Below are 27,779 nucleotides of genomic sequence, written 5' to 3' on the forward strand. Positions count from 1 at the left end.
CGTTAATAGGCTTGCTCCATATCCAGTCGGTTATCCTCTCAATATCCTGAACGTAGCATACATGGTCTCCAATGATCAACAATGTTTTCGGCGAAAGAACAGTCTCCTGAGATGCCCACACACGGCTCTGATACACGCGCTGATAGAAAACCGGAGTTTTGAGGAGGGTAATGATATCGCCCTGATCATCAACCGTGTCGATATAGGAATTGTTCTTGAGCGGCGTCAACCTGGGGTTTTCGCCCTGCATGTCGGGATGTTCCAAATCCTAGCAAAGCGTGTTGAGGAAGCGAAACACCTTGGCGTCGTGTTCTTCAGCCTAGGAGCCAAGAAGACAAAGAGCCTCGTGGCATGAAGTGTAAATCGACCCCATAAAGCGAACCTGGTCGTTGCGCTCGGGGATGTTGCACTGATTGATGCAGATAGCATCAACCCATAGCGGACGGGAGGAAAATTCGAATTTAGAAACCACTTCAGGGCAAGCACGAGGTTTTGGGTCGCTTGGAAGGGCAGCCCATTGACCGTGATCTCTTCGGTAATCGATGCATTGCCCCAAACATAACACAGAACATAGTAACCTGTTCTTGTCGTCGCCTTATCGAAAGGTCTGCCCAGAGCTGGCAGGCGATGGGTTCACCGGGTGCTGATGTGACCAAGAGGAGACGGATGCTGAATGATGATGAACCATCCTCATTCTGAGTTGAAATGGGAAGTGGAATTGGGTTGTAGAGTTGCGCCGCAATCTTGAAGTTTGGGCTGGCCATGTTGCTGTTGTGAATTTCGGGTTTGCCAGGTGGTAAGGAAAGAGGTCGCGGCGTGTGGGCCACATGCAGGCTCTCAAAACACTGACCTTTATCGTCAGAACTCCAAAAAGCATCTTGGCCATATATCAACATTGACTTTTGTATTGCCTTTCCAAACCGCCGCTCGCGTAACAAAATAATTGCAACTCTAGCAATTTCCCCCTTGATCAACAGCTCACAAGTCACCACCTGCAAAAAGGACCAACACTGATACCAAAAATGCCAAAAGCAATTCCAACACTTCATTTACATGCTGGAAATGACTGAGCCGCCCACGGCGAGACTCGAACTCGCAACATTCAGATTAAAAGTCTGACGCGCTAACCAATTGCGCCACGCGGGCTGTTGACAAGCTCCCCATCATGATTGGTTTGTCGTTGCCAGTCCTCTTCAGCACAACCCTTTATGAATCTCTCCATATCCTCCTCAACCCACAAGCCCAAGTCGCCATCAAACATGAGGTCATTCCCCTTGGCATCAACAACCGGAAACCCACCTCGCCACTGTAAAAGCATTGACCAACGTGATTCCAGACATCATTCCACTCCCTGACTCATGAATAATGAATCGCGGGCCGAATCTTGACAATGACCATATCTCGTTTCTTGTTCCTGGGTCGGCACGTCGGTTGATCCCAATTGCAACTTCCACGAGCGCCACAAACGCCTCAAATCCTACCCCCCAGCAGCCGCAAGCCACAGCGGAATGCATACCCGACCTGAGGGAAGGGATGGAGAAAGCTGTCAACCTTCAAGCCTTCAGTTCCATCCCCAATGGTCTTGTGACAAAAGAACCCGTACAGTTCAGATTCCAGCCCTGAACAATGACGTCCTCACCATCATTTTCAGCCTCCTTTTGTCGCATCAAAACCTAAATTTCAGCCCCCCCCAGCCCCAGCCCCAGCCGCACCCCTGATGACGTCACTCCCCTAAATAACCCCAAGGCCGAATTCGCCCAACCCACCACGCAGCGGCAAAAATAAAAAACAACCGCTCGTGACGCACCTAGGGTCCAACAGGCGCATGTCCCAGCTTCCCGGATCGAAATGGCACCACCCCATCTCCCAGGATGCCACCACTAATAACAAACCCATTGTCCCCTCATCAACGGAGCATTTAACAATCCGATCTCGCATCATGTGGCTCAACACCAAGCAAGGAACAAACATGTAACAAACAAACTGTTCATCTGATCAATTCAGCAACAGGCAATGCCCTGCTCTACTTGCTTTTGCTTTTGCCTCTTTCTCCTCGTTGTTGTAGGCTACCTCCCTCCCATCTTTGCAAGTAGACATGGACAACACCGCGGTGACAATAACGCCCAACGTAGGGAGTAATCATAGATCCTATCTACATAAGGCCCCTTATTCTGCACCAAACAACCAAAGTTCCAGAACCTCCTCCTTTCTCCATCAGAATAATAAACAGAAAGCAACAAAAAGAACCAAATGGGAAGTTTTCTTCTCCGGTGAAGTCAAGTAAGAGTAAAACACCAACAAAAAAATAAAAAAAAAATAAAAAGCAATCCTGTCAAAACAAAAGTGATTAAACGCCACGATCATGTAGTTTGTCCCAATGCCCGTCCCCCAAATAAAATCACATACCACCCCTTTGATCCCAGTGCCAGTATACAGAGCGATTGTGTGGTTGTTTTTCGCTCGACTGTGCCAGAAAAAGCTTCATTCTCTCTATGCCCTCTCAAAGGCACACGAGCGTGCCGGTTGGGAGAAAAAAACCAAGGGATGTCATGTCTTCTCTCTTTTCTTTTCTTATCCCATGAGCCGCCAAACCAAGATGCGCGTCGTGGTATCGTTTAAAAATAAAAAGCAAGAAGCGCTAAACAAAGGTGCGCAGCAAACGCCGGTGTCCTGTAAGACCATTCCCAAATTATGATGTGTTTTTGAGCGGGGAGTCTCGTATCTCCCTGCGCCCGGTTTTGTTGGTGCTTTCGTCGAGGTGAGGTATTTGTTTGAGGTAATGGATAGTTTTGTCGGCGAAGCGGTGCACCATGCCCGTCTGTTGTCCGGTGGCAGTAGCGACTTCATCGGGCGTCCACAAAATGTTCGAATCCTCGATCCATCGTCCCGAAGCATTCCAACATAAAACCTGAATTATTTCTTTGCGCGGCTGCTAGAGGCAGTGATTTTGCTCGTCGTCATAAGATCGCCGATGTATTTTTGCAGAAACTTGTTGTGGTTGTCGAGCTTGTCATGTTCCTCCTTGACGGCCTCTATTCGGTTGAACAACACAATGAGCGAATCCTGCAGCGCTTTTGCGTGCCTATACAGCTGTTAGTAAATGCCTGGCGTGGTCTTTGGTTCTTGTCGCGATGCGCAGCCAGGACTGACCTCTGTAGCTCTTGTCTGGCTTCCTTTCCCAGATGCTCAATGTCCTCGCTCGTTCTTCTCGGGCTCATGCTCCTCACATCATCTGGCGCAAAGTCTGTTTCCATCGGCCCGACAGAAGCATCCCGAGAGACAATCATGGTGCCGCTGCTTTTTCGACTGGGGAGGCGAGGTCGTGTTGGAACAGTTCCATGAAGGACATCGATATGGTCGCGCGATGTGCCGGAGCCTGAATCCGACCAGTCTGGGCTCTGAGATTTCTGCGGGCTAAGGTCACCCATGATAGAGGTGTATAATCGAACTGCGGTATCCGTAGACGAGTGGGTGCGAGATTTTCGTCGATGGGCTGTGGTTGAGCCGTAGGGGAGCGGTGTGTGGGAATGTCGGGCTAGTGTTGGATGGTCCGTCTTGGTAGAGCCGTGTATGTATGTAATGGAGGGAAAGAAGACTAATAAGAAAAGCCAGCTCCTCCTTCAGGGTCACTTAAGCTACCTTGCTATTGCCACCATTCGCCAATCTGCGTGGCACAGGGCTGAAGTGTCGTTGTAGTGCTTGGAGTAAGCGGAGAGAGGGCCGGGAGGGCGTGGCAGAGTGAGAAAGTTGCAGCACAACTCTGTGTGGGAACTAGAGAATGGGGTGTTTGGTGTGAAAAAAGGGTAGCGCAGGGAGGTGGCAGCGAAACACTGTCGCGCTGGTGGGTCGAGGGCAGCCGTCGTGGGTTCAACTCGTGGTGGATGTCGTGGGTCCCCGCGGAGGCTTGTTGGGGTGGTCACTGGTGGGAGGGCAAAAAAAGGGGACCAACACAAGCCCACAGTTAAAGATGTGTCACGCCCCAAGAAGAGACGGCGGAAAGTTCCGGCAGAAAAGAAAGCCTCCGTTTACTGTTTGGAGCTTGTTTGCGAAGAACGGGTAAGCTGAGACGTTGGCGTGCTGGTCAGGAGATGAAAAGTTGAGCAAGCGTCCTGTTTTTCCCTCCCGCGATCAGCAAAGACGTGCCTTGCTGTGGTGGATTTTCTCGGCGTCCAAGGGCGGGCGAATTGGCTTCTGGCGCAAGACGGGGCGGGAGGGGTATCTAGCTCGCTGGCTCGGTTGTGGTCACAAGGAGCGGAGGGCCGGGGGCCTGTTTTGGGTTGCTTGCTGCGGAAAGCGAAACGTCGATCGGAGGGAGTAGGTACAGAGAGACTGGCGATTAGCCGCGCGAGCGAGTGGTTGTCGCTTGTGAGTACGAGGCTTTTAAGGTCTTTCGATGTCAGGATAGGTAAGGTATCTGGATGTCTGGATATCTGTATAGTACACAGGAAGGCTCAACCGATGTCGATTTGGTCGTTCTCGTGGCACCTGTCTTGCCTCTGTCCCTTTCTTCCCCAGGCGCCACATGCGCGGGTCCATGGCCGATTCCTCCACCGAAAAAAGAGTTGGCGTTTCTGCCTCAGGCAGCGGTCCCCTGCTTTTCCTGCCATCGGTTTTTCCAGGGTTAGCACGATGTCGTCAGTCCACCACAGCGGATAGGCGCCTTGATTGGCTGCCTCATGCAGCCCACCACGGCCAAACCCCCAAGGTCCGACAGGGGTCAGCAGTTCATGATGAAATGGCTGCAGATTTTCATGGGAATCCCATTCCTCCTGTCTGCCCAACAAGCGAAATGCCATTTGTTCCCACCCACCTCGCTGCCAACCCCCTCATCCGGCACCTGTGGAAAGAGCTTCCTTTTTGCTTCGACACATCAGGTACATTATTACCCTGCAGATGTCAATCCGAGCCCATCAAACTTTTCTTCCCTCCTCCTCTCTTTTTTTTTTCCGAGCTGTTTGCATTGCTTGTCCTCTTCCAGCTGCGTCATGGATTACACCATCGCATCCCGCTCTACTCTACATAGGTCCACGGTAGTGTCACCGGACCCCCAACCCACCATAATAATTCGACAGTGTTTCTCCCCAAGCTCTTCAACCACCAGAGTCATCCAAGGCAAGGCATTGCCAGTCAGCAACTACCTATACCTCTCCTAATGAGATGAACATAGAGAGGAGAGGAGAGGATAGGATAACAGGGAGTACAGATGGCACAGCACTGTTGCGCTGTGACCACTCGATGGGCATGTTTGCCAAACCCTTGCAGTCGTCGTTCCCTGTTTTGGCGACTAAAATCCAACCGTCGACACCGTTGTGTCTCTCCCCCCCACCCACCGCTGACGAATCGACACCGTGGGAACCGGGATAAGACCCTGAAAGCCGCTTCGCACAGTGCTGGTGTACGCGAGGTGCTTCATGCGTCTGAACACCGCTGTCGGCACTGGGGAAGTTGGTGTCTCATACACAAGCACTGATTCTGCGAGCAGGAGGCGTCGACGAGGACTGCCACTACACTTCAGTCATCAAACATCGACATGTCGACATGCCCGATACTGTCCGTCACAGAAAGACTCCAAACCTTTGCATATTTAGCCTTTATTGGTTCCCACTCCCCCGTCTATCTTGGGTGCTTCCAAGAAGCTTGTCCACCACACCACCACGCAACGTGTAAAGCCAAGCTACACGGGCAACGTAACCGTGAAAATAACCACGGCAACACGGTACCCGAGCGCGGAATTTGGTGTCAGGGGAATGCCAGATGGAAACCGATCAGCATCTCATCGAGCAAGACATTGGTGTATATCATCGGTACGATGTACAGATATTCACCCCCAGACGTTGCACAGATGGGTTTCCCAGCCAGCCCTCAGCACGTCTCGCACTGTGTCCACGACCGTCGATCATCCAGTCCAATGTCCGCAAACCAATCTCTCGCCAGAACACTTGACGCGGGATCAAAAAAAAACCTACAGACCACCCCTCGTTGGTTACACCGTGTCACCGACTCAGCTGCTTTCCCCGCTACACAATTTACCTCGCCCCCGAACAGCCCGCCATAACGTCAGTCTAGCGGTGGACTCACCACACACGGCAAAGCTCCCCGTCCTATCACCTTCTCCATTCCGTTATGACCTGCTCCTGTGCTTCTCGTGAGACCACATGGCCAACACGCTGTGGGATTCTCACACGTCTTGAACTGTACAAGTGGCCGGTGACAGCACACGGTAAACACTCACCGACGCCACTTCCCTCACCTCGGCCCAGTTATCAAAACCTTTCAGGACACAGTAGGTTTGCTTCCTTGGGCACAATCGGCAATTCGGCACTCTGCCCATAGGTGCCAAGACCATTTCCTAGAAATTGGGCGCCCTGTTGCATATCTTGTCGTGATGGACTTTTCTCCGGCGGGATAATACCTCCGGTCTGGGAGTCTGGGCACACCGTCGTTGATGAGGGGAGGACTGCGATCCTCGGACAACCCATTACGGCATCCCTGATCTTGGCCCTTCGCACTATCACCAACCTCAGCGCAACACTAGACTTGAAGTGTTCAAGATGTATCTCTGCACAGCATGTCGTTTGGTATTGGGCGAGGCTAGATCGTGATAGGAACCCACGATCCACTCTAGTCTTGCTGTTGCCTGTATCAACTGATGCTGCTGCACCTGACATGCATAGTTTTTCCCACTAGCCGTCTACCTACAGGATCATGTTCTGCAGTGCTACATGCTGTGTCACTTTGCAAAGATCTTCAGGCTGTGAAGAGAGCTGAGAAATCAAAATAGGTTCATAGCCCCCAGTGGCTCAGTTAGGAACTATGTATTCTAGTACCCCTCCTTTTCATGAAGATGATATGGACTTCACGATCGAACAATCATACCAATGATCGGGTTTCGTAGTTGCTATGAGGAAATCCAGCCGCAGGACTACCGAAGACGTCAGCAGGGCGCAGCGTAGGTACCGTTGGGGTAGGGTAAGCTGAGCGGGACATGCCGCCCCCCGGTTCTTTGATCGTAGTAGAAAGAACTATGGTGTAACAAGGTCTTTGTTGCTGGCTACATTGCACCTTTGTGCAATACAGATACATGGGATATTTGGTCAGTCTCAACCCTCGTCTTTTTGAGATATCAGGTTCTTGGTGATGTTTTTGGAAAATTTTGGGGCCATGATCTCCGGCCACGTCACGTGGTAGAAGCAAAATACGGGATATGATGGGTCAGGAAATTTGATAGTCAATATAGGAAGTATACGTTGGATGTGTTTTCTCCACTGTGATCTCTCTCGTTGTCGTGGCGGCTATTGACTGGAAAGGCGGGTTGAACTACGTGGATGGTACCTTGCATGGGGAAAGTCCACACTGTTAATTCAAGCTTACGTATGTTCTGTGAAATCTCCGAGGGCTCCGATGTTGCAAGGTTTGGGAATGGAGATTAGGTCAATCCTATGATATGAAAAAGAGCACGTGGGCATGTGAAGGATGGGGATGGGGACTGATCGGCTGAGGCAAAAAAACGGTTGGTGGTGATCTGGTAGATCTGGAGATGAAACACGAGGTATAGATCTAATGGTGGAGACGAGTTGAGTTGTTGTTGATAAATGCCTTGATATAGGTTCAAAAGACAGAGAAAAAAAAAGGAGGTGATTGTGGTGCAATCAGGCAAAAGACAAGTGAAGATGTGCTTGGACATGTATGACTAGAGTGAGATTCGAACTCACGCCCCTTACGAGACCACGGAACTCTGGAAGAGGAGTTGGGATTAAGGGTTTGAAAGAAACCTTAACGTGGCGCCTTAGACCGCTCGGCCATCTAGCCTGATAATTATTGTGATGTTGGGATGGTTGAGAGGGTGAGCTTATGAGTGAGAAGTTTTTGTGGGTGTACACGAGTCAGTGGGTGCTGGTCTTGGCAGGGCTTCTTGGAGGTGGAGATGAGGGTGGGTTGCCGGGTTAACACAGACTCGGGATGGAAGAAGGGGGCTATATAAGGGGGACGCTTTGGACATGACCAAGTTGCAGCATTATCCACTGCCAGCTAGCTAGCAAGCAATATAAGTATCACAGGCTCGTACTCTACCCCACTGACATGGTGGTTACTACCTAGGTAGTAAATAATACATTGCTGTTTACATGTTAGCCTTACTCAGTGCTTCGTCGTGTAAGCCGGCTGTCCTGAATGCGAGATCTTAATCAGGGAGGATGCCGAGACGGAAGCGGGCTAAATTGTCTCGCATGTGGAGGCATGGGACAGTCAGGAAAAACCTGGGCCCCTTCTGATCTGGAATTCCTTCTGATCTGGAATTCTGGCTGCCGAGTTGTGAAACCCTGGATCTTGTATCATCTAGTAAGCACACCAGACCCACAAGTTGTTTTCTTCAATTCCTTGTCCCTGTTCCTTATTTTGGAAAGCGTTTAGGATTCACCTTCAAAAAAAATGATATACAAGGCCTCTGCTATAACTCTTTCAACCTTTCACTCTCAGAATCCTTGCCCGCCACGCTAGCACCATCTTTTAACTCCTCCTGGACCTCCCTCACAATATCCATAAACCAACTCGCACTGACAGCAGTCAACACATGCCACCACCCATGCAACTCCAACACCCAAGCCCAAGGTAACCCCATCTTTACCCTCAAGCTCCTCAGCTCCGTACAAAACTCCAAGTCAATATTCCAAAGCGCATATCCAATTAACAACAACCACAGCGTCCTCCTCCCCCTCTTCTTCCACCATACCCTCTTCGCTTCCGGAAACGGCGGGTTTCTCCAAAGAAACAAGTAGTGCCCTCGGATGGTGATCAAAACCAACGCCAGCCCAAAAGCAGAAGCATGGTAAATGATCTTACCATTCGAGATGTAAAACGCCGAAAAGAGTGGAAACCCCACAGCCATCGACCAGTTGAGTATCCTGTCACGCTTCGTCCCAATGGTGAGAACACCTTGAAGCAAAGACCAGACAAGCCCTAACATGGCAAGCTCGTCGGCGAATTGCATTGACTGGCGGAGGGTAGCGTGAAAGGCAAAAGAGCCGATGCCGAGGACGAGGAGAGAGATGGACATGAAATCATATCTGGGGGAGAATAAGCCTTTGCTCCCAGGACCGTACATGTACACAAGGGCGTAATAAACTATTGCCAGGTCAGCAACTTTCACTTATGAGAGGCAAGGTGGTGGCATACCATATGCCAAGTTTGTCAAAGTGCTGATAAACTCGGCGAAATATCTGCTGACGGCATAGTCCTCCTCACAAAAGCTAATTCGCACTCTTGTCAGCAATCATACTCACCCGATTCTCACAGCAACAAGAACGGACTTTGCAGCACTAGTTGGTGGACTCCAAACACCCTCCAGCGCGTGCGGATCGCCAGCAAAATGGCGGTTGTGATGTCCCATCTCGGCTTTCTTTCGCCGTTCTACCTTGTGCTGCAGGCTTGACAAACTGACACAAACCGACGTGTCAAACAAGACGGGGCAGTCAACAAAAGTACCAACATCTCCTGCAAAGCCACGTGACTCACTTACTATCTAGGTAGTCGGACTCTAAAGACTTTTTTTATCTCAGTTAAGAACGGTTAGCCTACAATTAGGCTTGTTATCGCTTAACCCTACACTCGTTATTCTCTTAAATAATCATTTTACGCAATGCTTTTATTATTTAAATTTAAAACCTGTGACGGCATACGGCAATGAGCATGATATAGGGTTAGGGGTGCAGGGAGCAAAGGGAGCAGGAGAGGGCTGCGGCCAATGGGAGAGCAGGAGGTAGCACAGGCTATGTGGGGCACGGTGTCACGGTTTTGGAAGACAGTGGGGCCACAAAGAACCAATCAGGACTGGACCGGGCGATCGAGCGAGGCTCACGGTCCAGGTGGACAGGACGGACCAATGAGATGGGGACCGGGGACCGCGGCGGGGCTCACGGTCCACAGTCCCTAGGTCTATATATACGGAGGAACTGGCTGGTGTAGATAGACAGTTCCGCAGTATGCAATTCGAGTTACAGTTGTTGGTATCTAGACTACTGTGATTGAGACAAGCCATTGTTGTACACTGTTTAGCTGTACCGAACCAGGATCGTTCAGAAGTGTCTTCAACCAGTATCCCTTTCAGAGGTTCTGGACAGGGTTTCGTCACAGGTTATTAGTATACGTAAAGAAAAAATGGAAATTGTAATTAGTTTTAGTTACGGTAAATATAGCCGAACGGTCGTTAGACCCATTTCAGCTCAGAGTAATATTTACTGGGCTTACCTTTACATGCCTTATAAGACTAATACGGGCTGAGCTAAAATTCTTATCAGGTGTGACTATATAGGCACGCAAAAGAATTACGGTGCATTTGTAGCAGTCAACAAAATCTATCCAATCAAAACCACTATTCAAACGCTCAACCCTCAAATCGACCAGCCTTAAATTCAGCCCACCAACCTCCCTTCCTCCAGTCACACCTCAAGACTTGCTGTGATCATCTGCAGAGTCCTTAGACCTATATCGACATAAATAGCCCCCAATAACTCCCGGGAATACTCCTCCCGATAGCCTGCAGGACGAATAGCAGCCGCGTCATTGCCCCCAGCTCCTCGTGCCATAGCCGCGCAACGCTCAAACTGCATGTCGTGTTCCGGAGGGGAAGTGGTCGTTTCGTCCGAAGCGTCCGCTGAGGAGCTAGCAACATCTGCTCGTCCGACCAACATGTACATTTTGATCTGGCGCAATGTTGGAAGTGGCTAGCGGCCTCATCACTATAGCAGCGCTGCAGTTCCAGAACCGGACGACGATATCCCCTTCTTTGGCTGCTGGTGGCACAAGTCCGATGAAGTATCCTGTTCCAAGACTAATCCGGGCATCCCCGTCGACGTGCCGGCCTTCTTCGTCTGATGCGATGTAGAAGGATTCTTGCTCTGAAGAGATGGAGTGGCTTAGGTCGCTGTTTGATCTTGCTGTTCCATCCATAGGTGCACCGTGTTTGTCTTCCTCGGGTCTCCTGTCGACAAGTATACGAGAGCCAATGGCGAATGGGTCGGGGATATTTCGAATGCGGCCTAGATCTTGCCCCTCGTACTCAAAGATTCTTGTCATGTACTCCTCGTCGAGTTGCCTAAGCGTCGATAATTGCTCGCTGTCGTAGAATTTGTCCCAGCAGGAAGTTCAGTCTTGTTGCGCGCGGTGTGATCCCACCAAATCGCCATAGCCAGGACCAATTCGGAGAATTTCGCCAGCGATATGTCCCACAACTCCGATAGCCTCAGGATCCGGCTGTGGCCGTTCTGTAGAACAAAGCTCCTCGTCAAGCTTCTGACCAAGCGCCCGTTGAATAATACCAGCCGTCCTCACAATCGTGATCCGTCTTTCCTCATCCTTCAGATACCCAACCCCTGTCTTTCCACCAATGGTCTTCGTATGATGAAACACAAACCCAACTACACTCCTCCAAAGATCATAAACCGGTTGTAATCGACCCTCAACGAACCCACTGTGCCCCTCCCTCGCGGCGAGACAGCCCTCCCCGGCGTTTGCGTAATATTCAACCGACCCAGCCTCTGCTCCAACCCACCCCCCGAACTAGTAGCCACATCATTCGCACACCCCAACAGCCCATAAACCCTATCCTCCAACTCACTACACTCATTCCCCGCGAACCTCTCCACCAGGCTCTCCAGTGCCATCATGCTGGTATGCCTCTTCTCTCTTGTTTCCAGTAGCCTCCGCATAGGAGCCATGATGGTAGCCACAAGCTGAGACTCTGTGTGTTGTGGGGGCGGGGGTCTCTGAAGCTGCCCTCCCATACCGCCACCAGTATTTACCATTCCCAACCTGCACCCACCCCTGAAACTCCTCGTAAGCCCATATATCTGACCCGTACACAACCAGCAGCGACCTCGGCAGGCACACCTCTTGCACCACCCAGAGTCTAGTCCAGTACGTGCTTTTCGCCAGACGCATCAGGGTGGCTTGTGGGGGCTTTGGGGAGTACCAAATCTTGATCCTGGGGGGCTGCACAGTAGGATGGGGAACCAGGCCCGCGGCGAGGTGCTGAGTCGGGCCGGCTTTCCACTCTAGGAACATTGATCGATATACCGCCGGTCCGCCGGACGAAGAGAAGGGGGCAGGTTGATTGACCGTGTGGTTCTTTGTGCCTAGCCAGACGACCGCATAACCTGCTCGAGTGTAGATGAAGGACATGAGGGAGACCTGTCTGTTTCGCTCGGCAGTGTCAGATTGGTTGATGCATATTGCGTCTGCCCAGATCTTGATCGGGTGGCTGGAGGAGCGGAGGTGTAGCAGGGCGTCTTTCTCGGTTTCGATGGGTGGGTATGGGAATGATGCATTCTTGGTGGACATGACTGGGAGATGTTGGAGAGAAAGGATGAAAGTAATTAGAGCCCCGAACCTCTGGATTCGAAGAGGAACAACCTGTAGAGTTCTGGTATCTGGAACCCCAAAACAAAATGGTATAAGATTTGTAAATGCACAATGACGGCGGGCGGAGCGGAGGAGGGGAACTTACGGTGCCTTGGACCCGGAGCGGGATGCCGGTGGTAGCAGGCTCCAGCACCACCAGGCGACTGGAGGGAGAGTGTGTGCCTAATGTAAGGACCTTATTGGGGTTGCATGGATGCCTCTCTAAATGCCACATGCAGGGTGTTAAATTGTGGCTAGAAAGTAGCAACAATATCTGCAGCTAAAAATGGGCGGCGTTCATGGCACATCTCGATGTACCTAGGCATGCCACACAGATCAATACTGGCTCAAGGAAGCAGGATGTTGATGAACTGCATTTCTATGTCTATCTATATGAACGGTTGTATTACAGCATTGAATCACCCTCCGTCGACATCGCACTCCAGATTGTCGCTCTACCCAAGAGACACAAGAACACCCTCCTTGGGAGATAACCCAACAGTATATCTTTGTTTCTCTGCACCGACAGGTTTATTTGGAACACCAGGCGCAAGCTTTAGGTCCGGGTATGCTTGCAAGGCACGGATGACAGCGTAGCTCGCTTCCATCAAAGCAAAATCCTCTGTGACAAGGTCAGCAGGTGGGCAAAAGCACAAAGGCGGTAAAAAGACTTACTACCCAAGCAAAGCCTTGGAGCGGCATTGAAATCAATGTAACCAGCTCCAGGCTTAGCCTTCTTAATCAACTCCCCGTCTTCTCATCCTTCTGGGCGATACACTCCTGGGTCTAGACCATAGATGGACTCGTTTCGATGTAGGTGATTTGCGGAGAATGCGATTCCGACCCCTTTCAACAGTAGCACTGGAGATCGGCCATCAGGACCACCTCCTCGAGGGAGGATAGTAGGCTTATTGGTGAAGCGAAGGTTGAGCGGTGGCGTGGGGTACAATCTCAAAGCTGCAGGTATCGATCGGTAAGTAAATATCCATGAAGTTGGAACGTCGGTAGAAGCAGCATACTTTCATTGAGACAGCAGCGAAGGTAGGGAAGCTTCCTGATATAGTCACGGGTGATATCTCCCTCTGTTGGTACTGTAGCAATATCCCGCTTGAGCCGCTCCAAGATGTCTCGGTTGCGGACTAGGTGGAAGCTGTCATAACAAGATGCGTGAGTACTTGGGAAAACGAACAATGTGTAGGCAAGATAGGTCTTACAAGGTCCAAGCCAGAAAGCTCGCTAGCGCATCCCGCCCGGCCATCAAGACATGGAGGAGCTGGTCACGGACCAACTCGAAGTCCTGCATCTCCTTCCAAAGGTCGATAATGAAACCATATTTCTCGGTGGCCGCCTCCTCGCCAAAGTCGTCCTTGTACTTCATGGCCCGGGCCGCAAAGAAAATTGTCCAGTCGCGAACCGATTTGCAGGCCTTGCGGAACTTGGGTGGTTGTAAATCAGGCGACATCCGCCAGGCGGGTACGGATGGCAAACGCAAAGGCAGCATAGTCGAAGTTGCTCCTCACAGCTTCACGCTGTATCTTCTCCATGTTGCTGTGGGGTTCGCAATAGACAAGGTCGGAGGTGAAATGGCCCGTTGCGCCGAAAAATGGATGCAACAGGCTGGCGCAATATTAAAGTATGGTGTGAAGAGGGCGATGTTGAGACTGACGACTAGAATCCGTAGACCACTGATCTGACTCCGCGTATTCAAGTCAACATCGAGACCTCCAGCAGTCAGGCTCTGTGCAACCGACATCGTGGCGGGGTTGGAGGGACAAAGAGCGCGCGGGTTTCAGGTGACGCAGACCACCAAGGAGTTGTCCCAGCAAGCGTGATTTCTCATGGCAGATTGCGAAAAAGAAAACAAATAGTACAAACCAAGACTTCCCAGTCTCATGGAACCGAGTTTGATATGAAGGATATTGTTTGTCCAAATTCAAGGAAGCGCTCAAGACGAAACATTTTCAAGACAGAGCCGCAGAGCCGCAGAGCCGCAGAGCCTTGCTACACGATGACTTATCGGGCTGAGGGGGTTTTCTGATGGAGGGTGACAGTGATATAGCTTGTGCAACCAACAGTCAGCAACTGAGACTTCAGGGTCCCGGCAGCCCCCACAACGGCTGATGTCGGGGCCGTGTGCGGGCGTCATCCCGCAGCAGCGTGGATCAAGTCCACAGTCGAACTCGGCACGTAACGCTCTCCAAAATGACGGATCCATTCGGCAGCCTCAGTGCTGGAGTCCTACTCAACGGCCTCAACGAAACCCTTGCTGCCCTCGAAAGACTTGACGTCGACGCTATCACAACCGGCTTGTTTGAACAAATCGGCGACCTCAAGGCTATTGTCGAGTCCTTTGACCAGCCCGCCATAGCTGAGCGACGAAGTGCGTCTTTGCACGTCAGGCCTCGGCCCCCAACTGAACGGTTCCTGCAGGCCCTTATCGACAGTACCGCTACTATCCTGATCGAATCCGGGGCTTATCTTCGACTTTCGCTTTCAAACATCTGAGTGACCGCCGATGAGAGGGACCAAGGTTTCTGGATTGAGAACGAGCGACGGCTGGAGAACCAGCCATGGTATATGGAAACATCACTTGCCTTGGGACTACACACCAGAGTGCTCAGAGCTCTTTTCACAGCCATCGAGTTGCTCAAGATTCAGAACTTTTCTTCACAGACGACGAGCCTCAGTTCAGCTTCCTACAGGCTCGCTCTACTTTGTCATGCCGGCTCGTCAATAAGCTTGGATTGGCCCGAAACAGCCTTTCACTCATCACCGAAGAAGTCGTAAACTACGACGCAACAGCCGTTGCAAATGCCATCACAGCCACAGAAGCCGTCACCCTACACGTACCTGACGTCGCGAATCGTCGCTTCGTCATCCCACGACCTCTCAGAGCCTGCTTTACCGGCAGGAAAACAGAGCTTGGGAAGCTGGACCAAGCGTTCCACGATGTCACCAAGTCTACTCAGCAACGGTTCATTGTCTTTGGACCTGGCGGATCAGGAAAGACAGAGCTTGCCTTCAAGTTTGCCAACGAGTACAAAAACAAGTTCTGGGGTGTCTTCTTCATCGATGGCAGCTCTCAGAAAAACGCCTCCAGAAGTTACGCCGAGATCGCCACCATCGGTGGTGTCGAGCCAAACGAGAAAGCAGCCAAGAACTGGTTGACAACCCGCGATCTGCCCTGGCTACTTATTATCGACAACGTGGATGATGACAAAACAGATCTGGAGGAGCTGTTAACTGTTGGGGACAAGGGCTGTGTGATCACCACGACACGGAATCCATTGCATATGACCCATGGCAATGCAGGGGATCGGTATCTTGAACTTCTTGCTATGGAACCCAAGGAGGCGGAGGAGCTAATTCTGCGAGCCGCCAAAGAGCCGAGGCCCTGGGCACAAACAACTATCGACTCGGTCAACTCGATATGCAAAGCCTTTGGTTTCCTTCCGCTTGCTCTTGTCCAAGCAGGCAAATCCATTCTCAAGGGCATCTGCGACTGGCCCAACTACCTCTCATCATACGACAGGGAGATCAGACGAATCCGCCGCAACTACCATAGCCGAAATAGAAGTATCTCAAGGGATAAGAAGCGCGTGGACGATAGTAGCTTTACAGTCTTCTCTACCTATGAGATCCTACATCGAAACCTCGAGGAGTCTCCGAGGGAGAAATGTCAGGATGCGGGGGAATTGCTCCACGTGTTTTCCTTCTTCCATTTCCAGAACATACGACTCGACGTGCTTATCAACGCTGCCATCAACCCACTCAAGGAAGAGCAGCAGCAGAGAGAGGACTCTGAACAGGAGCGGGAACTACACAGCAAGCTTCAAAGACCCAAACGCAAGCCGTGGGGGATGTTCTTCCGCGAGCTCAGAGCTTACTTTACCTCTCAAATGGCGACACCATCCCCTTGGCCAGGAGTACTCAGAAACAGGGACAACCTTGGCTTTGAAGATCTGGAGGATGAAGTTGAAGACCGGTTTCGAACTGCACCAAGTGTTTTGGTGGAGAGGTCCCTGGTGACGAGGCAGGAGAGGTCTACCGGCCGTTACAGCATGCACAGGCTCATCCACAAATGGGTCAGGGAACGGCCAGAAATGCCGACCTCCCACTCCCACCAAGCTCTCTGGTGCCAGATATCCATGGCGACTTTGTCTTCGAACATCCGGCGCTTACCATACGGCGATAATGAGCCAGAAAATCAAGCTCGACGTGAACTACCGCCGCACATCACACACGTACGCGAATGCCAGGCCGAACTAGACAAAACTCTTGCAGAGAATGCGCTTAGAGCCAAGCCTCTCTGGCCATTGAAGAAGACTTATGGGAAGCTTCAGGTGGATCAAGACGTCCGGTTCAGTCGAGTATACGAGGAGACAGGCCACTTCGGGGAAGGCTGCGATCTCCAACAGAGCGCCTTGGAGTATGTCTCTGTCAGACTTGGTCCTGACCATCCGATCGCCATCGCGTTATCCCTATTGCTCACCAAGACGCTATGGCTGATGTGCGAGATGGAAAAAGTCGTACGACACATGCGGGTCACCCATCGACTGTACGGGGACAAGCATCAAAAGACTCTTGAAACCACGCGAAACCTTGCGAGAGTCCTCAACCGGCGTATGGAATACAACGAAGCAAGCAGGCTATTCCAGATTGTCTAGGAAGGCATGAAAGAGCCCCTCGGCCCAACGCACCTCGAAACTCTCACTAGCCTCGAAGAATTGTCATCCAGTTTCGTCCGGTACGAAGAAGACAACCCCGACCCCAACCTAGGCGAGCGACTGTTCCAGAGCCGCACAGACTTGACCTTTGTCTATGAGCAACGCAAGGAGTGACTAGGCAAGGAGCACCCTTACACTCTCCTAAGTTGGCTATTCCTTGCTCGCGTCGAATCGGCAGTACAATAACAAGGAAGCCGAGAAGATAATCCGGCAAGGCCTCGAAGTGGCAGAACGCAACATTGGCTCGCAGCATCTCGCTGTTCTCATGGCCAAGTGCATTCACGCCGAGGTACTGGTCAAACTGAAGAGGTTCTCCGAGGCCGAGAAGCTATTATACATGCTGATTGATCGGTCGTGGTACACCAAGACTGTGGGTGAAGACAGCGATCATCCTGATCGGCTTGCCAACATTTGGTTCCTCGCCATGTGCTTGGAGCAGCAGGGCAAGTGGGAGAAGGCACTGGAGCTGTGCAGGGAGTTCTCGGTCGGTATTGAGGCTATTGGTGGCCGTGGCTTGGGGGTGAACCACAAGATGTATCCAAAAGTGATGAAGAAGATTGCGGAGCTGTAGGGGAAGATCGCCGGTGGGGAGCAGTTTCGAGAAGCAGCCGTTTAGGGACAATGAAAAGGGCAGGAGTGTACAGATTAAGATTGAAGAGGCCTGGGTAGATGATGTTCGGGCGGATGAGATAGTAATCTTCAGGGCTTTGTGGGTGTGCTTTGGAAAGTTGGGATGGAAAACTGCATGGAAGGATAGGATACCCGGGGGTGTTTGTTGCATAGCGTTTGTTTGTATTTTCTGAGATCTTGCTGATTCTCTTGCTCTGTATGCATTGGCAAAATGGCCCATCTCATTTGATAGGTAGATTGCAAATGTTGCATTTTAATTCACAAAGCATGTGATGTGTTCAAAGAGCGAGGATTGCTCGGTCCCCTTTTCCAGACTACTACAGGCACCCTGCGGCCTTGTGGGTCGGGAACATGCAGAAATTGTTTGATCACCCAACTATCAACCCTTGTTGAGAAAAGAACGTAGAATACCTCACCTTTCTGAACTGGTCTACCCCTTTCACATAAGAATTTCAGCTGTTACAAAGCTCAAGCAACTTCAAATAACATCAAAGTATGTAGACTTGCTGTCAAAACGCCTTCCCAGCGCCACCATTCAACTCGCAGGGAGCTAATCCCGAGTACTTTCAACTCAAAATGAGCGTAATCGAATCCGACGAAAGGCATTGAAAGCAGGAGCCCCTTCCCAAACATCTGGCACTGACAAGCGAAAAATCCACATGTTATCCGAGCAAGCAAGAAAATGGTGGATTGGAACGGGCACAATGAGTGGTGGCTCGGACGGCGTCTCCTCAACAACGTATTGGAGGCCGTAAGTTTAGTCGCCAACATGATGTTGGGAATAGAGCAGATGGGGCTGGTTATAGTAAGCTTTGCTGGGACTAGAAGACACTTTAGCCTCGATTGGAGTGAGCTACCTAGCTGAAGGTAGACACTCGAATAAAATAATATTGTGGGTACACTGTCAAGAGGATGAGAACAGAGCGACTAAAAGTTGATGAGAGCAACTATTAAGACGATGAAACTTACACTAACACGTGATAAAAACTGTGATATAAGGAGCAAAGTGGAATCCGCAAAATATTAAGACTACTCTTTACACCAAACAGATTTCTAATGGTCTCTAAGGTAACTTTGTTAAAGATATATTACATGGCCAAGATGAGATGAAATCGGCCGTGGCATGGATGCAGAGCAACAAACTCATGCCCACTGCTCCTAGCTAGACATTTTTCAAAGTTTCGCTCTGAATTCTGCCCAAATGCACTGCTCGTCCCCACAAGGTGGAGGCTTACAGCTGTCCAGTCAGGCACATTTGGATAACAGCATTGCAATTAGGTCCCGTCCCCGGGGCTGATGCTTCCTCCTGTAGATGGTGACACTCCTTGTGATAATTGATAAGTTGTGAATTATTTCGATGTGATAGCTCAAAGGCTACCCTGCCTGTACTCACCCTTCTTGCGAAGGCATAGGGCAAAAGGAATAACACCATCAACAGAAAGGTCAACTGTTGAAGGATCATGGCACATTGATGAATCCAGAAATCCTATGTTGCAATAGGTATATTTTAAAATGGGAAAAATGTTTATTTCTCAATGTCTGCATTGTAGATATACCTATGCAGACTTAATCAACTGCAGAAGTATTGTGCATCCAGTAGATGAAACTTGAATCAACTGAGCCTTCTCTTACACATCTCAAGTACAGAGATAATCAAACGTCACTGCCTATGGACCTTTGGGATGACGAAATGGGGGTGGATAGGTGCCGAAAGAATTGTCAGACCAGATTCAAGGGGAGAGAAGCAGTGTAGTTTCCTACTAATTGACAGGGGCCCTACACATCAACAGCTGCCATACCCATCTGTTCCTTCCACATTCAATACCGCCTTCTCGTTTCCAGACCCTAGGAAAGAGACCCGCACGGGCACTGAGTGGTAGATAATACTTCCAGACTCTTGTCAAGGTTCCTTCTCTTCTCTTTTTTTCCTCATCCCATCCCCACCACCGCAACACCATCACCAAACTCTCCTCTCGTGGGTTCTTTCATTCCAGCCGCATCTCACTCTTCAGCAGAATATACTGACGGCTGTTTCTATCTGCAGAAAAATAAACAAGATGAACGGAGACGTGGGAAGGGACGTTGGGCGAGCAAACGGGACTGTAAGTGATCACTCTATTCTTCTCTCCCCTCTTTTCGCCACCTATATCCCTCTGACCCAGTGACTACGAGCCTTGTATGCTAACGAACTGCGTCTCTAGGGGGGTTCGGGAGCGTCTGCCGGGACGCAAGAGGTGAGGCAGGCGGCGGTTGCCCGCTTGCAGGGAGCCACCATGAGGCGGCAAGCGGTTGGTGACCTGGCGGCGGCAACTGCCCGCCTGAGCTTGGGGGCCCCTGTTCTCACCAGTAAGTTGCCCGCATGATCACTTCTCTTCACACTGCCTTTCCTCAACTTCATCTTCTTGACCGACACTCTCCATCTTCTTTACAAACCCCTCGTTCCTTCACCTTCTTAGTACAAATCATGACACTGACATTGATGGTTGCATAGACGGACAACCCCGGGCCGCCTCGGCCTCGACCGGCAGCGCACCGGAGCTGCCACGGATTCTCATCACCAGCCCTGATGGGACGTCAGTGTGGGCAACTGACGCTCTCGGAGGGGATGGTCCCAGTGGCAGCAACGGATCCTGAGCCTGAGTCAACGGCGGAGGCCCAGCCGTCCTAGACGGGACAAGCCAAAGCCAGACTCGTTGGAACCATCAACCTGTCCAGCTCCAGTCCCAACCGCGAACCCAGCGCCGACAACGATAGGTGGGCGGGGGAGGAGAGGGGAAGTGGTGGTGGGAGGTGGGCTGGGAGCAGCGCGGGCTCGCGGGGGCGATGATACCTGGGCGTTTGGAGGCGGCGACGGGGGGTTTGGTCGGTGGTATTTTTTAAAATTTTCTTTTTTTTTTCAAAAAAAAGAAAAAACAACAAGAAACCTGCGTGGTTTTTTTTTTTGCTCCTTTGGACCTGAAAAACTTCCCATGTATGATTGTGATCGTGATACATCTGGCAATATTTACTTTCAACTTGAATTCCTTCCTCGTAGCTACAACCAGCATAGTTTGACACTACTGCCCAAGGCACGACCATTACTACGGCTCCCAGCATTCCCTAGAAGGGACCCCGAGATTTAGGCTTGAAAGACTTGGATCTGAAACAGATGAGTGGGATTCCTCGAGAAGCTGGGTCGAAGAAAGGTGCACCAGCTACTTCCTTCTGCTTTCCATTGCTTTCCATCTCACCTGTATGGCCGTTTCTTGCCTGATGTTTGCGCTCTCAGTGGCCACGCGCTGGTCCACAGGGTAGGTACGTCAGTCTGGGTAGTAGGGGACATAGGAGGATACCTAGTACTGCTTCCGTTCTTTCCCACCCACGATATGGTATAAGCCAACCAGCACTTGCAATATTGTCCGCTCCCACTTTTCTCTCCCAACCCACCACTTCTCTCTCCCCACCTCTTCCTCTCTCCATCTTCTGCTTGTCTCTCTCCAGCCCTCTTCCAACAACTTTGCTTCCTCCCATCGCTCTATCACACATTGCTATCCATATTCTATTCTTTTACCACCATTTCTCGCACCTCTACACTGGCGTCTCATCATCTTCACCCCAAACATACCATACCGCAACCTAGTCAATCAATCATGTCGACTGCAACCTCAACTTCAACAGCACTGAAGAGACTTTTGGATCTCACACATTCGAATCAAACACATCCGACCCCGACCGTTCACCTGCTACGAGCCCTAAGCTTTGTTGCTCTGCCCACGTGGCCAGCCAGTCGATCGTAAGTTCCTTGTCTATAACTGCCTACCGATGGCACGAAGTAGTCTAACACTCAGAAGACGAGCAGCCATGCTCGACACCGCCTCGAAGATGGGAAAGTACGTGTACATGACCGTCGATATTCCCAGCACTAGCTGCAGATGTATATCGGATACAGGGTGTCCATGAGGTGAAGTCACATATCTTTAATAGGCATGATGCGAAGCTAACAACACCATCACATTATTATTGCCAAAGAACAGTTTGATGGATCAAGAACATCGAACTTGTCGAGCCATCTCTGCCACAGGACGGCGGGTTGGCCACAGCGCCACGCCTGGGTTACTGGTATGCTACATTCTGTCCACCGAGATTTCGGTCAAAACTGATAGTCAGTGGACAGGCTTTCTGGCCCATTGTCTTTTTGACTTGCGGGTCTCTTGTTTTATCCTAACGAGACAATCGCTCGAGCGAATGCGACAAGAAAAACCCGCCTTATCACTTCTCTTCCCTGCCTTTCCTCAACTTCATTTTCTTGACCGACCTTCGACGGATCCTCCTCTCCTGTCGCGGTGGTTGCCGGTAACGACAGCCACCATGGCGGAGGGGAGGCAATCTTGAAGGATTGGATGGTGTGGTCGGTGTCGGGGGGGGGGGTGTCATCCCCGACATTGAGCTTCTCCCAAACATTGGGGGTGCTCCTGTGGCGTGGAAGGGCACCAGGGCCGATGCTGAGGCGGAGGAAGATGAGATGGACGGCGCCGATGAACCTGATCTTGATGCGGCTATCCACCAGGCATCCTCGGTGCCAGTCCCTGATTGGTATCAGTGCTTGTGCTTGTGGTGGCTACAGCACGCTTGAAGTCTCTTGACATTCTTCGACGCATTGACAATGACATGGATCTATCCTTACTGTTGACTCGGGATATTGAGGGGGAGGAGGATGGGGCGGATGAGGCAGAATCAGATAGAGATGAAACCGGGCACTTGACGTTTACTTAGAACACCAATAATTTCAACCTTATTACACTTGCCTTCTGTACCTAATGATGTTTCTCCCGAAGTTGAATAAGGTTGTCTAAGCCACCCTGCGCCCAGTCCCCCCAAGGCAACTTTGCCGAACTTGTCCCGTCGCCTCCAGCAAGCGAACCACGATCCGGCCAGTTGGTTGTCGGAAGCGACGTTGAGCTTAGCTTTAATTGCAGTCCGTCGGTTGGTTGTACATCTTGGCCTACCTAACAAGGGTCTTCTGAAGAATATTCAATGTTAGTAGTAAAATTGATCGCAAAGTCCACAAACTCCGTCCGAGCACACTTTCTTACTCTGCAGCGCCAAGGGCCACTCCCGATAAACGACAACCACCATCACAATAAGCGACTCCAACTTGCACCCGAAGACGAATTCAATTTGGTACATGTCCAGTGCAATGAACGGTGTGCGATTACACCACCACGTCCCGTGACATGAACAGGAGACACGTGGAGGTTTTGTTGGGGAAACGACCATGCATCATCTGGCGTTGCCGGTTTGGGAGGTTGGGAAGATCATGAAGTACCTTAGAGGATAAGGGGGATGGTGCTGAGGCAGGTGAGGCACTATGAAGAGTTCAATAAAGCGGTGGGTTTGGGGTGTGAAGATGGGACCAAGGCGGATATGGGGTTCTGGCTTCCTCGGCTGTGAGATTTTGAGAGGTGGAGGGGGGATGTGGAGTGGTGTGCCAGGGTGTTTGAGCTGTGGAAGGTGAGAGAGATCCTGTTGGGCAGGATTCATCAAAGGGTCCAGGAAAACACCAGGTTGAAGGATCAGGATGGCCACAGCTTGGAGAAGTGAAAATGACGGGCGAGGCGGATGTGGGAGTAAGACATATGATCAATGTATGAAATGTTCAAGATCAATGAGTCGAAGCTTCACAATTTAGATAGATACCCAATTACCACACAACCCAATTCAATGCCATCGCACGGCACAGCAATGATGAGCACTTTCCCCTCCCGTCCAAAAATTCCTGGTCCCATCATGTATGCGCCTCACGAAGTCGGACCGGCCCACGATAGGAAGCCCAAAGCCGAGCAGCATGCATGTCGTCCAAAAGTGACAGGGGGCCGTTGCTGCACCTGAACAAACGACGGCGTGGAAACCGCGGGCCGTCAGCCGGGCCTTTCTCATCAGCTCACCATCGTCCTATCATTGAACGTCCCATCTGCTTGAGAGCCACTCTGAATGAAAATGATCAAAATGAAGGAGCAGATAGCTTCAGATGGAGAAACCATCCCACTGTTTCATCCAAAGAAGATTCTTTATCCCACCACTGAACACGCATGACAAACAAATCTCTTCGTCATCCATCAGACAAGCACTGGGAGCAAAGCGCCCGCTTCGCTCCCCAGGCGGCTCCGGCATCCTCTTCCCCATGGGGGTGGTCCCTCCCGTTAAAGGTCTCAGGTTACACCCGCTAACGACGCCCTAGCGCGAAATGCTTGTTCCCCTTGTTAGCGTAGCCGTTTCGCTACCAGCGTGACATCGTGGCCTTTTGTCTTGGTCTTTCTTGGGCTGCTCGGCATCAGGCACATGCGAGATTTCGGTGCCAAAGACATCATCGCGTCACAAACATCAGAGGAAGGAGCAAAAAGTTGTTTCAACACATTATTATTCGTAAATACCATCTGAGCATCCTCAAAGTTGGCAGATTTGGTTTGGTATCATGCACCTTGCTCCATAGCCGACCATCTTCCCGCTTGGGAACACCTAGATTACATCAAAAACTCAACCCATTTGCGACAGCACAAATACAACCCATCGGTATCTCATCAAACCCTCGTAATATCGTGGGATGGTGCTTAGATGGCATCGATGCGGTCAGCATTGCCGGAAACGCCCCTCGCGGCGGTCTCAATGACGGTACCATCGTCAGCGAGGACGACCTTATCGACCTTGAGCGAGGCCTTGACGGGGTTGGGCTGGTCGTAGACCCAGTTAAGCTGCTCGAGGGTGCGGCCTTGGGATTCAACGCTGTAGAAACAAGGTGGTTAGCAAGGTGTAATTAGGTGGACGGAGAACAGGAAAAACATACCCGAAGAGGTACCACATAAGCGCCTCAAACAAATCCCAGCCGACGAAGACGAAGATGTACTTGTATCCAATGTTTCCGAGAGCAATGGGGGTGGCGAACTGGTTGATGAAGGAGACGGCGTTGACGATGAAGCCGGAAGCAGCCAGACCCTTGGCACGCATGGTGGTCTCGAGAGCCTCGGTGGGGATGACACCCTGGAGGGGAGTGTAGGTGAACGAGAAAATAACGTTGAAGAGGAAGTAAGAGGCGAGAGCACCCTTGCCGTAGCTGAGGTCGAAGTTGCCCTCACCCCTCTCGGCCTCCTGGTTGGCAATCACGGCGGAAAGACCCGAGTTGGCAGCCAGAGCAAAGGAGCAGAGAGTGGTACCGATGATGAGGACCTTGCGGCGAGGCATCTTGTCGGTAAGCGTGACGGCAGTAAGGGCACCAATGGCGGAAATGCCCTGGTTGAGAATGTTGTAGCCGAGCTGCTGGGGAACCTCAGTGACACCCAACTTGCGGAAGATAGTGGTGTTAAAGTAACCGAGACCGTTGCCAGAGAATTGACCAAAGATGGAAATCATGAGCACCTGGGCCATACGCCAGCGGCCGTTGTGGGTGAGGAACAGGGGGCGATAGTCCCACCAGACCTTGTCGATACCGTCGAGCTTGATACCCTCTCTCATCTCCTCAACCTCAAGCCTAACAAGGGCAGAGTTGGGGTCCTTGTTGCCGTGGTACTTGACAAGGAAAGCGATGGCCTCCTCCTCGCGGCCGTTGGCCATCAGGAAACGGGGAGACTCATCCAAGAACCAGACAGCACCCATGACGAGCACGCAAGCAGCAGACTGGAGAATCAGAGGCACACGCCACGACCAGTTGTTGCCCATGTAGTTGGTGCCGAAAGTGACAATGGCAGCGGGAATGGCGCCACCGAACCAACCGCAGTTGTAGAAACCAGCGAAACGTCCACGCCAGTGTGGGGGGGCGATCTCGATAGCGTAGGCGGGGGCGGCGACGGTCATAACGGCAATACCCAGACCAAGAACGAAGCGACCAACGATGAACTGGGGGGTGGTCATGGCTGTGGAGATGATAATCATACCAATGTTGATGACGACACCACCACAGAACATACCAACGCGACGACCATAGCGATCCGAGAGGATAGCAGCGAATGGGGCACCAACCATGGCACCGACAGTGTAGAGGGAGAAGATAGCCGAGACAAGCGGGCCGGTGTCACCGACGGGGAAGACAGCCTGGTAGGACTTCATGGCGATAATCGAGGTCATGAGGGAGCCATCGTAACCGTTGGCACAGGCGCAACAGAAGGCAATGAAGACGGACACTGTAACAGGGAACTATGTCAGCAAAAACGAAACCCCTCAGATGATGGGGGAAAATACTGACAGTAGAGCTTGAGTGACTCCTTGCTGTATGGGTTGATGTTGGCCTCCTGGATGGCAGCATAAAGCTCGGCCTAGAGAAAACAGTCAATCTTCATCCAAGCACAGCAGCAGTACAAGAACCAATACTCACATTGTGGACCACCTTCTCCTTCTTTGCCTTCTTGGCCTTGCCGGCACTGGTGAGGGTAACCTCGGGAGAAGCAGGCGCCTTCTCAACGCTGTGAGAGATAGCGTGCTTCTCGTCAGAAGAATCGTGCGACGACATCTTCGCGGTCGAGTCCAAGCTGGGACTGTTGGTTTGGCGGGAAGATGTTCAAGCTGGGAGGTCGTGAGGACGCACGATCAAGAGAAGTCAAATCCAGAAAGTTGGGGACCCCAGTGGCACCTTTTAAGGATCAAAGGGATGGCACGCACACACATGGTCGAGCGGTAGGTAGCATCTCGGTATAGGCCATATCAAAAAGATTCCATGTAAGTAAGCCCTGTAAGATGCCGCCTCACACCAGCCAAGGTTTCATTCCTGTCCGCTTTGGGACTCGGAGTGCCCTCCTCCGAGGTCCTCTTTTGGGAGGGAGGAGGATGCAACGCCTGGCGCGCATTATGATTGACCAGATATTCTCCGACTGAATAGGGGCCTTAGGCTTCTCCGGATCTGCTCCCTAGATTTCCCCATGTTCACAGGGGGTTGAGGTGGATTTTCAAATTCGCGCGAAGTGGCCTCTGCTTTCCCGAGTTCCTCTTGCAAACATGAAGGCGTGACCTGAACGCGTGCCACGATCTTGACGGCTTCCGGGCCTTGGTTCCTTGAGCTTAGCTAGGTAGGGTGTGGCAACCATCGGCCACTACTAACGGCTTTTTTTTATTGTGGATGTGTGGTCCTCCCTGTCTCAGCGCCCAGACAAAAAAGGATGATTCCAGATCTTTGGTACCAGAACAAATTTGACGTCCAATGTTTAATATCAAATACCAAACCCTCCCCTCTTATTAGGTGACCCTCCCTGAATTATGCCTCTCCCGGCCACGGACATGTTCCATCCACGGTCCCTGTTTCTGCTCTGACCAAGCATAGATCGCACTGGTCAACTCGACAAATTGCACACTCGCAAGCAAAACCGCCGTCTCGCCTCCCCTACCCCAAAACACCCCAACCGTGCTAGTCCGAGGTGGGTATCACTACAGGCTCGCGCCGCCTGCACGTTTTCCGGGTCCCACTTTTGGCCTAGGCCCACTCACCACCACTACAACAACAAATCCCACAAATCCATGGTGTCCAATTCACCCCCCGGGGAGGCCTTCGGGTGGATTTGCTCTGCTGTTCCGTAAAGTCGGACCATCCTTGTGCATAGACGAGCCGGAAGGATGGCGCTAAACACCAGATTCTCAGTATTCCAGGTGGGTATCAGTGGGCAACGTGTGGACCGTTGCAGTTCCAGACCCGGCCTCCAGGAAACATATTCCGCTGGTGCTTCGTCTAGTGTAGTGTAGTGCTTGATCGAATAAGGCATCTCTCCTCACGATAGACGAGTCGCCTGCGAGGAGTGTGATGTTTGTTGTGAACGTTCGGCAACAAAAGTGTAGCGAAGCTTGGTGGGCTGCATATTCTTGGACGGGATTTTGCTCCAAACGAGTGTACCGTTTGCGCCCTTGGGAACACGCGATGATCTGATAACTTGTTTTGGTTTGGCGAGTTCGGAGAGTTTCTATTCGGCATCTAGATGGGGCTTTCGGATCGTTGTGAGGCGGGATCCGGTTCAACAGTTGCTAGGAGCAGGTGACAGTTCGTGATCAACGCTTTCTAATGTCCTGAGGTCAAGCTGT

General features: G+C 51.4%; 8 protein-coding genes and 2 non-coding genes across 10 annotated transcripts; 5 read left to right on the forward strand and 5 right to left on the reverse strand.

Annotated features, from left to right (window-relative positions):
- The first annotated feature begins 1,072 nt into the window (after positions 1–1,072).
- Positions 1,073–1,146, forward strand: QC761_0005700. Its single transcript has one exon. It is a non-coding gene; the product is annotated as a tRNA-Lys (tRNA).
- Positions 1,147–2,913: 1,767 nt separating this feature from the next.
- Positions 2,914–3,428, reverse strand: QC761_105530 (uncharacterized protein; the record flags this gene model as incomplete). Its single annotated transcript, XM_062873805.1, has 2 exons — positions 2,914–3,082; positions 3,151–3,428. 2 exons carry the CDS (start codon positions 3,426–3,428, stop codon positions 2,914–2,916), a joined length of 447 nt encoding a protein of 148 aa, XP_062736882.1.
- Positions 3,429–6,123: 2,695 nt separating this feature from the next.
- Positions 6,124–6,758, forward strand: QC761_105535 (uncharacterized protein; the record flags this gene model as incomplete). Its single annotated transcript, XM_062873806.1, is given in 3 exon segments — positions 6,124–6,207; positions 6,334–6,673; positions 6,688–6,758. 3 exon segments carry the CDS (start codon positions 6,124–6,126, stop codon positions 6,756–6,758), a joined length of 495 nt encoding a protein of 164 aa, XP_062736883.1.
- Positions 6,759–7,687: 929 nt separating this feature from the next.
- QC761_0005730 lies at positions 7,688–7,809 on the forward strand. Its single transcript has one exon. It is a non-coding gene; the product is annotated as a tRNA-Leu (tRNA).
- A 508-nt stretch (positions 7,810–8,317) lies between these two features.
- Positions 8,318–9,434, reverse strand: QC761_105540 (uncharacterized protein). The gene is made up of 3 exons (XM_062873807.1): positions 9,306–9,434; positions 9,172–9,245; positions 8,318–9,120 (listed from the first exon to the last, which is right to left on the reverse strand). The coding sequence occupies exons 1-3, from the start codon at positions 9,383–9,385 to the stop codon at positions 8,447–8,449; spliced, it is 828 nt and encodes a 275-aa protein (XP_062736884.1). The 5' UTR covers positions 9,386–9,434; the 3' UTR covers positions 8,318–8,446.
- A 999-nt stretch (positions 9,435–10,433) lies between these two features.
- QC761_105550 (uncharacterized protein) lies at positions 10,434–12,333 on the reverse strand (the record flags this gene model as incomplete). Its single annotated transcript, XM_062873808.1, has 4 exons — positions 10,434–10,697; positions 10,735–11,106; positions 11,170–11,553; positions 11,632–12,333. 4 exons carry the CDS (start codon positions 12,331–12,333, stop codon positions 10,434–10,436), a joined length of 1,722 nt encoding a protein of 573 aa, XP_062736885.1.
- A 1,270-nt stretch (positions 12,334–13,603) lies between these two features.
- QC761_105555 (uncharacterized protein) lies at positions 13,604–13,937 on the reverse strand (the record flags this gene model as incomplete). Its single annotated transcript, XM_062873809.1, has 2 exons — positions 13,604–13,828; positions 13,854–13,937. 2 exons carry the CDS (start codon positions 13,935–13,937, stop codon positions 13,604–13,606), a joined length of 309 nt encoding a protein of 102 aa, XP_062736886.1.
- A 5,639-nt stretch (positions 13,938–19,576) lies between these two features.
- Positions 19,577–20,722, forward strand: QC761_105570 (uncharacterized protein). Its single transcript, XM_062873810.1, has 4 exons — positions 19,577–19,725; positions 19,795–19,852; positions 19,952–20,096; positions 20,242–20,722. The coding sequence occupies exons 2-4, from the start codon at positions 19,808–19,810 to the stop codon at positions 20,382–20,384; spliced, it is 333 nt and encodes a 110-aa protein (XP_062736887.1). The 5' UTR covers positions 19,577–19,725; positions 19,795–19,807; the 3' UTR covers positions 20,385–20,722.
- A 521-nt stretch (positions 20,723–21,243) lies between these two features.
- QC761_105580 (uncharacterized protein) lies at positions 21,244–21,694 on the forward strand (the record flags this gene model as incomplete). Its single annotated transcript, XM_062873811.1, has 3 exons — positions 21,244–21,522; positions 21,589–21,619; positions 21,656–21,694. The coding sequence occupies exons 1-3, from the start codon at positions 21,380–21,382 to the stop codon at positions 21,692–21,694; spliced, it is 213 nt and encodes a 70-aa protein (XP_062736888.1). The 5' UTR covers positions 21,244–21,379.
- Positions 21,695–23,979: 2,285 nt separating this feature from the next.
- Positions 23,980–26,226, reverse strand: QC761_105590 (uncharacterized protein; the record flags this gene model as incomplete). Its single annotated transcript, XM_062873812.1, has 4 exons — positions 23,980–24,509; positions 24,571–25,900; positions 25,963–26,032; positions 26,092–26,226. 4 exons carry the CDS (start codon positions 26,224–26,226, stop codon positions 24,338–24,340), a joined length of 1,707 nt encoding a protein of 568 aa, XP_062736889.1. The 3' UTR covers positions 23,980–24,337.
- Between the last annotated feature and the right edge of the window lie 1,553 nt (positions 26,227–27,779).

The sequence above is a fragment of the Podospora bellae-mahoneyi genome (assembly GCF_035222275.1).
Source record: "Podospora bellae-mahoneyi strain CBS 112042 chromosome 1 map unlocalized CBS112042p_1, whole genome shotgun sequence".
In the NCBI taxonomy this organism is placed as follows: Eukaryota; Fungi; Ascomycota; class Sordariomycetes; order Sordariales; family Podosporaceae; genus Podospora; species Podospora bellae-mahoneyi.